The 9,334-nt window shown below is 36.0% G+C and overlaps 1 protein-coding gene across 1 annotated transcript; it reads right to left on the bottom strand.

The window, feature by feature from the left end:
- Positions 1-412: 412 nt before the first annotated feature.
- Positions 413-6,847, bottom strand: LOC136259358 (WSCD family member CG9164-like). The gene is made up of 2 exons (XM_066052854.1): positions 5,810-6,847; positions 413-762 (listed from the first exon to the last, which is right to left on the bottom strand). The coding sequence occupies exons 1-2, from the start codon at positions 6,582-6,584 to the stop codon at positions 413-415; spliced, it is 1,125 nt and encodes a 374-aa protein (XP_065908926.1). The 5' UTR covers positions 6,585-6,847.
- Positions 6,848-9,334: the final 2,487 nt, after the last annotated feature.

The raw sequence follows: 9,334 nt of genomic DNA, 5'->3' as shown, positions 1-9,334 counted from the left end.
ACTTTTGATTATTTGAATAACTGTAACACCTATACAAAATAAATTTTAGTGATTCATGTATTTTAGTTATTATAAATGATGACAAAATTCACCCACCCGCATGCCCATTTCAAAGTGAACAGGACCAGAAACTGGAGCAACCGGAGTGACTGATATTATGAATGTAGTTATTGTATCTCAGTATCAGGATATAACCTGATATGTAATGGGGTGTAGCTTGTGAATTCACATGCCCTGTTTTTGCAGGCTTGATCATACATACAATAACATAATAGTAGCCTATACTATGTAACCATCCTTGCTGTGGGAAAAAAAAATTCTGCAACATCCCAAGCAACCCCTAAATCTACCCCTGATTTTGCATGCATATACATGAACACCAATAATTACAGATATTCATTCCAAAATTAAATTATTGAAGTGGGTAAGTAATATTATACTGACTTAACAATTTGTTAGCCTTCTGGATTACACTAACAACAAACTTTTTCTGTTCAGGGGAATATGGATCGATATCTGTGGTGTGTTTCCTGTGGAACGTTTCGGAAGTCGATTGAACTGTACACTGTAAATCATTCTCTGTGTAATTATATCCCAGAAAATCAAATATTCTTCTTAATTCAGTCATCAAATTAGCTTTTAGATTTTCATATTTGACTACCACTGTGGGAGTATGGTGTTGTTGAAGACATTCCTGTATGTGAAGTAACCACTTGTTTGATTGCACAGTAACAACCTGGCTCCATTTATGAGACAATTTATCTGCACACCAAAGAAAAAAATCATTAACTAGTATGAGCTGATAAAATCTACCATACAGGAGTAGCTACATGTAGAGACAATTCTATAGGAAGGTTTAACCACATAAATTGTGACTGAATCTGGCTCATTTTTTGGGGCACAAGAATCCCACATGTTTAAATAGCAAATAGCACAAGCATTTTTTTTACAGTAGAATGGAATAAATGCAATGAGTGGAATTGAAAAAAATCTGTAAATTTTTTGAACGCTTGCTTCATTTATTTATTTTATCCAAAGAGGAACGGGTGGTACCAAAAGGCTAGGCTTTCACAAGGGTGTTTCCCAAATACCTTACATATATACATACACCACTGTAGCTAACTATATACAAAAGACAAAAGCACACAAATAATATTATAATAATAGAAATCATAAAGAAAAAAGCAACACAAATAATGTACACACAAAATACATGGCGCCAAAAAAACTCTAAACAGTACGATGAAAAGTATCACAATTGGGCAAGGATAGAATGTTAAATGGGATCTTGTTCCTGATAAACGGTGTGTTACCACAAAAGAGAAATAGGATGAACTGATGGTGGTCTGCAGTTGAACAACACAAAATGAATGGCATCTGGTACATGAAAATGCAAAGGAGCAAAAGTCGCTAAATTTAAAGCAATTTTATTATAAATAATGTCATAAAGAAGGCTTACAGAAAGGTAGTCACGGCATGACTTTAAAGATCCCAACTCCACTAAACATTGATCAGGTGATTTGATCCAAGCAGATAGGCACCAGCCTATTATGCTTTTAATTTCACCTACAGTATTATGCTATGCTGCAGCGCTCAAAAATTTAACCTATTATGCTCAAAATTATGCTCATACATTTTGCCTCAACCTCCATGTTTAACTAATAATTTTATACTTTTGTGCAGTATATGGATGACCTGAAAGCAATTGTTTAAAATTAACCATTGGAAAATAATTTATTTGGCAGATCAATAGCTCTAAAGTCAAATGTTTATGTACCTGACTGCTTTGTTAGAATTGCCCATTAAGCTACAGCCATAATATACTCTCCTTTTTAGTATGTAGGAAAGTAGTGGTATGGCTACACAATACTTTAAAGATAGAATAGCTATGTTGATCTATTCCATGATGTGCATTTTTCGGTTCATTTTTCGGTTCATTTTTCACTTGTAACAGTTTACTATATGGCAAAATCTACCCATTATGCTAGCATTATGCTTGATGCTTCAAAGCGCCTATTATGCTAAAAATTATGTCAGCATAATAGGCTGGTGCCTACAAGCAGAAACAGATGAATCCCACCTGCGTGCTACCACATACCCAATGAACAGAGCAGCTAAATGTTCTTGTGAGTGAAAGAGTAAAACTGATAGAATGAATAACTGATGACTGGATAAAAGAAAAGATTGTAGTTAGTCAAACCTGACATACTCTCATTAATTTAGTAAACACTGATTGAAAGTACTGATTAAAAGCACTGGCTTTAGTACCATCACTGGACACTGGACACTGGTAATTAAACTACCTTTTTGAAGAGGAACTAAAGGACAATGATACCCTTTAACGTAATTAAACCACCTCCAGAGTTGCTTACGGTTGGATAGCTGAGAACTAGAGAAGGATGCTACCATTTGCTTAGTGTCAAATCTATTTCTAGAGCAAACAAGATTGCTAACATGTTTATACTTTGTAACAATTGAAGAAGAACCATAACACTTCATAGCATGGTATATATACTTTCCATTTCTGATGAATTAGGGAAATAGTGTCAGAGAAAAACCAATGCTTAGTTTTTCTCTGTTTCCACTTGGACTTGGGAATAGTAAGGAGAAGAACAAATCCTTCTACATTGTCCAAGATGTTACAATATCATCATTGTCACAATCAATTGTATCCCGAGGCACATGATGGAGAACAGACTCAAAATAAGTGAAATCAGCCCGTTTATAGTTACAGTACACAAGGAATGATCACAGGTACAGTATACAATTTGACAACATCCACAGAGAATGAAAACTGGACAGCTGCATGGTCAGCACCAGAAAGACCATCACTGACTGAAACACTTTAGGACAATTAGTTTTGTGATGAACTTGTGATAATGACAAAAACTTTGGTAGCATTATGATCTGGCCCCAAAGCAAGAAGAGTTTGAAAATCTTTGTTTCATGTGGGTACTCCCAAGGAGATAGAAGATATAAGTGTTAGTCTGCCTCACGGCTCGCTATTGCTTTTTTCTCATGTTTTCCCCTTCGCCTTTTTCATAGGAAGGATCTGGAAGACAAAACTTAGTTCATGGAGAACCCAATGATGTAAGATGCATCTCGGTAGAGGACTGCATTCGTAAATTATGACTGTTTAGTTGAGTGCCTGTAGTTTATTTTCCGTATTGTCACTGTAGCTACAAATCGATTATTATATTGCTGTAGCAAGCAAGCACTGTAACTTCAAAAGTTCTTGACTTCTAGAGTTGAAACTTTGATTGACCATTTCTTTGGCTGTCTAAGTAAAAAAAAAGGAATAAAATGGAATTCGAATGCACTTACTGTACATGTGAGGTTTGCAGATCCGATCACAATTATACATAACTAGCTACAGTGAATCTACAGTAAGAGAGGTCACTATCAGAGGTTTACAGAGACCAGTAGAATTATACCGATAATTTGATCAGTATCAAGAAGCCAATGATTGGCTGTCATACAATGGCTGAGGATAGCTGATTCAGCTGCACTACTGCTGAGGGTTGTTAGTGCATGTGTAACTTCGTGTAATAGAAGATATCCGTTTAATGATTGGATAACAAAATTTCAACTAAGTTAGAATCAATACTACGCTGTTCAGTGCACAGAATACAATTACACTGTTTTATTAGTAATTTTTGTAGTGATAATGTATACATAGTGAGTTCATGTTTTATAGTAATTTTGGTGTGTACATTTTAATAGAAATCTTGAAAATGTCCTATTGTGCTGGCATGATGCTTGATGGTTTTGCTAGCCTATATCATTATCCTGCCTATATTATTCCTAGCTAGCCTATACCTAATAGTATGAAGGGATGTGTGGATTGAGTAGGCTTAAGCCTATGCTTTTGAAATTGCCTATCATAATGCTTTTGAGCAATGCTCCAAAATTTCCCATATTACACTCCTGGACCAATTATTCCCAGTTGTGCTCCAAATATGATCATAAAAATTGTGTCTTAACTGCTCTATTATGCATTCACAATGCTGTGACTGTTCTATTAGAGTATATCAATCTTTAACTAATCTTTCCTTCACAATGTAGCTATAAATTAAATCTGATTACTGATTCTTACCGTGTTTGCAAACTATCTCATTCTGCATCATGCAAAATAGGTAGAGTTTCTGCTCCTCTGATAACCAGTGTTGGGAGTAATGCATTTACTTATGTAACACATTATGTAATAGTATTACTTTTGTGGTAACTAAGTAATATAACGAAATACGCTATAAAAACAGGTAATATAACTCAAGTTACTTTACTTACAAATGTAACGCATTACCTAAGTAATATAGTTACTGTAACGAGTCTAATATTATGTAATATTATTACTACAAGTAACGAAGTTACTAATCTCGTCAGTAATCCACTGAGTAATGCCTAGCCACAACGAAGTAATGAAGCCTACTGAATGAAGCTTGTTCACCAGCTTCTTACTTATAATCAAAATTTGCGCATTGCCCAACAACGAACACATGTCACATGATAAGGTTGTAGTTTCACACGTGACAGCTTAAGGTTGTAGACACAAAGTAATATAATATGTAATATTATTATAGTTACTTTATTTTACGGGTAATATGTAACTGTAACTAAATAGTTCAGTTACAAGTAATATGTAATATGTAACTAGTAACTTTTAAAAAGTAACTGTCCCAACACTGCTGATAACCAATGCACAAATTGTATCTATTATGCTGGTATTATGCTCAATGCTTTGGTTACCTATTATGCCTTAAATTATGCTGGCATAATCGCTGCAGGCTTAAGATTGAGACACTGTAATAGAACAGTCATCACACGTTGAGAATTAATGTCCTAATAAAATATCCGTACATAGATACATTACTATAGAGCAGTTAAGATACAGATAGCTATATATAAGATAATGGGGCACAACTGCAGTTGGAACATAATACAAAACAGGTCTGTAGCCAGGGGGGTTCAGAGGGTTCTGAAGAACCGCCCTGTTGGAAAAGGTCCACAATTTTAGCAAAAAGGTCCAGCAAATAAGTACATAATTTTTAGGATACAAGTTCAAATTTTCAGTAGCAAAAGTACATTAGCTACAGTTACCACTAATAAGTAGCTAAATTAAGTGCTCCAAGTACCTTATTCAGTACTTGTAATTCAAGATTGATATACTCTAATAGAGCAGTCAACCACTCTAATAGAATAATCACTCTAATAGAACAGTTACATTTACATGTTCTTTAAAAGCTATATGTAACAACTTAATTTATTTACAAATCATAGTGAGATCATCTAAACTAGACTGAGCTTTCATCAAATTTTAGGGGGCAAGCCTCTCAGACCCTCATGATCCATGCTTCAACTCCATGCAATGTGTAAATTTCAATGTCTTAATTAAAACACTCTTTGGCCTACTCCACTGCCCCTGCTGAGAGAGCGCTCATCCATATTCACTGTGACATTCCAATACATTACACAGACGTCCTAACTACAGTAGAGATACTTTGCCAGATGTTGAGCTTGAGTTCGCTACCTAAAAATTGTGTTATTTTTATTGACTAAAATGCCACCAAATTCAACCTTTTAGTATCTATTTTCACCTTTTCTTCTAAAAGAATCTACCCAGATAAAAGTCTGGCTATGGTCCTGCAGAACAATTTTGGAGCATCAATCAAAAGCATAATATGCTCAGGCTTTACCACAGGCAATAATTATTATGCATGACTATGCTTCAAGCAATGTTTTTGGTTTGCTACATATACCAGCTACTTACATGTGCACTTTACCATAACAGTTAATGTGCATGTGTGCTTACCAAATAGGGTAGTACTGAGTTCATCTACATGAGATGAAGGAGAATGCTCAGACCGTCTCATCACTTTCCTGTTAAAATCAGCAAAGACTGCATCAAAAGGATTTCTGACAATATAAATCACTTTGGAAAATTTAGACACATCCTTGCAAAAATGAGTTTTTACTGCTATAACATTTCCTGACCGGACACCTTCACCAATCATCCCAGCTTTTATGTACTCATAATCACAAAAAACAGACCCAGTATACACCCCAGTACTTGTCTCTAAGAGTTGACGTACCCAAGAGTTACCTGATCCTGGGTAACTGAGTAGACCAACTGCCTGGCCATGTTCTTGGAAAGACATTTTCTTGCGAGTCTGATAGTTCGGAATGTGCAGATTTCCATTACTGTCCACATGTTGTTTAAGCATTGCTAATCCTGGGCATTGTAGAAACCGAATTGCAGATTTTCCACTCAAATGTGTTATCCCCATGTATCGCAAAATATCAGCACTTTGACTAGATGAGAGCCCTTTAATGTAGTCTACATCAATCTCCTGTGAAATCTGTTTGATTATTTGTGAATTAAATAATTTCTTGTCTTTGGATACTATTGTTTCTCTGTTTGCCGCTGACTCAGCTAGATGACTTGTCCGTGACGATGAAAGTAAACTGTGTCCGAGTAAATCTCTTGGAGCACTATAGACTAGTGTACAAAAACCCAACATGACCGAAGCTGCCGCTATAATGAACAGCAGTGATTTGAAGCAGTTTATACGACTTTCCTGCACCATATTCTTGGTTCACTATAGTATTATAGCTACTGCGTTCTAAGCTATACTAGCTGACTAGTATTATATGGATACCTCGGCCTAGATATAGAATTTATTTAAACTAGTTACGTATACGTACGTAGCTGGCTACATAGCTATGTATGGACTTTCTATGCGTGAAGCAGCCATTGGCCCATTGTTGATATCGCGGGGACTTCAGACTCATTTAATTAATACTGCTCAACTATGTATGGCACCGGACACGGCTGCTGCTTCTGTTTACCGATTTAATAACTTGCTAGGTGATTCAATGATACCATAGATTAATTTAACCCACTCACTGCCACAATCACTCATTATGGTGGAATTGGAACAGAGCCTGGCGATTTATATTTTTTTTGGACGCACTTCTTGATATAGAAAATTTTTCATGTTTTGTGAACTTACCGTTTTTCTTTGTTTTACGGAAAGCAACATTGTTTGCGGAGAAGGAAACTGAGGTCATACTGAAACTCTTCGCCCCTCTGTATTAAGTGTGTTGGTCGTCTTCAAAGATGTTGTGAGACGAGACCTACCTGGATGGACATTTCTTCCCTGCCGCCCGCCTGTCATCTCACAACACTGGCGTGACTCGATCGCTGAATGAACTTCGAGTGAAGGCCAAGGTGAAGGCATGAAAGGATAGAAGGACACTTGTAAGAAGATGTCACAATTAATAAACACAGTTGGAAACTGAATGTGTAGTATGTGAACTTGTTTGCTGTATCTTGTGCTGTATACACTCTGCGGAGAGTGAAACTACCTATAGCTATCTTGTACTGACTTGAATTAAATGTCATTATGTATGTGTCCAGGTTGTGACCACAGTAGTTTGTTTGTTCTGTGTAAAGTTTACATCATTTTCATTATGCTATGTACCGTAGTATTGTGTGATTGAATGAAGTTTGCAACTGCAGGGGTATGAAAAGGCTATAGCACTAGCTTTAATGCACTCCAAATAAATTCTGTTTCCCATCTACCACACATCTTTGGTTCTCATAAGAATTTTGTTCTACAATCGCACTGCACCCTTGAATACTGCTTTGTGAATTCATGTTACCAAGAGTTCATAATATATATATATATATAATATGAACTCTTGATGTTACTGATGCTGTCATTCTTACCAACATTGTAAGTCCCCTCATCATTTGGGTTACATTTTGTCCCGGTTTAGCGGGTCTCATCCGCTTTTGAATAATTATTGGAATGACCACAAATTAGCTAGTAATTATAGGAATGACCAGGAATAAATTCCAGACCAGGTAGTGACTTGACCCACAGACTTATTGCAGTATCCATGATCAAATTAACACTAACCTGTGACCAAACATCATGCCAATAGCTATCTATAGCTATCCAGTCTGCAGTTATGAATCATCAAATATGGAAGACCTATTTCACAATGTGGTCACATAATGGGAATTCAAAGGTAACGTATTGTCTGGGAATGTAATTTGCTTAGGCTGACTGTGGTCATGAAATTATAACTATTTTGGCTTTCTACCCAAAACAAGTCAGCCATCGACCAGACCATATATGGAACAAGATTGTTATTTACGTTGAAGAAAATAACTAACTACTTAACTTTACTACTCAAAATTTAGATTTAAATCACACAGTTATACTTTCGACCACATGTATTTTATTGTTGAAGGCCTTGGTTTGATAATTTATATGGACTATCAATATAATTGGCAAGATCAGTCGATCATATATTGTACTGGCTATTTCACCAACAAAGGAAGAACCACCACGTCCATCTCTTTTCCACCCAATAATCAAACATGTAAGGGTAACGATGAGACCAAAAAATGTAATCAACTGTCTAGTAGCCAGCCATTGGAGACGTATGCATACACATTGAGTTCAGTTACACATTTGGAGATAAGATGAACATCATTGTAACGACCATTAATGATTGGCTGGATATTGAGGTCGTGCTGCACATACACCAATTAGTTGATACTTACTTGAGGTCTTACTGGCCCACACTACTTTTATAGATTTAAAAAAAATCTTGCCCATACATTGATTTGCAATATCTGATTTGATCTACCAAATCTGACTAGTTAGCACAACCTGTAATTCTGGTATACTATCCCGCAACTTGATTGCTACATCCATACATAATTTCCCTTGCTCCACTGTAGCAATACATTCAGCTGCCTTTGTACAAAGCTGTCAAACATAAGATGTCTTCAAGCAGCCTGGTTGATTTGAAGGTATAGATGGACATAACTATCATTATTGAACACTTTAATGTGATACTTGATAATTTCACAAGCATGTATGTACGTACGTACATACATACGTATGTACATACGAGAGCTAACAAATCTAGTCACATATATTAATTACTACATCGATGTTAAGAATATCCTATGAGTCAGTGATTATTATGTACAACATTACATAGTTATGTAGTATACTCTTTAGCAGCTATTTAAAACAATGTGATAGCATTTACTTTTCCTAGTACACTATTTTGCAGACCTCATACACACACTCCAAGTTGTCTCATGTATGCATATAAAGTAATGCGTAAGTATTGTACTGGCTTGTGTATATGCAACTGGTCCTTCATGGTTTTCCAGCTCACTAAACATCATTTCCAACAAAGCCATGGCTATAGAAGTGTCAAAGTTGCAGAAACCAGACTCTCCGGACCAGTTCCGTAAAACAAAGAGCAGAATGTGATGGTCTATTTAGCCAGCAATTCAAAAGATGAG

Source organism: Dysidea avara, chromosome 6 (assembly GCF_963678975.1).
Source record: "Dysidea avara chromosome 6, odDysAvar1.4, whole genome shotgun sequence".
NCBI classification, from domain to species: domain Eukaryota; kingdom Metazoa; phylum Porifera; class Demospongiae; order Dictyoceratida; family Dysideidae; genus Dysidea; species Dysidea avara.
The sequence above is the reverse complement of the archived record's forward strand: the minus strand, read 5'-3'. Positions and strand labels throughout refer to the sequence as shown.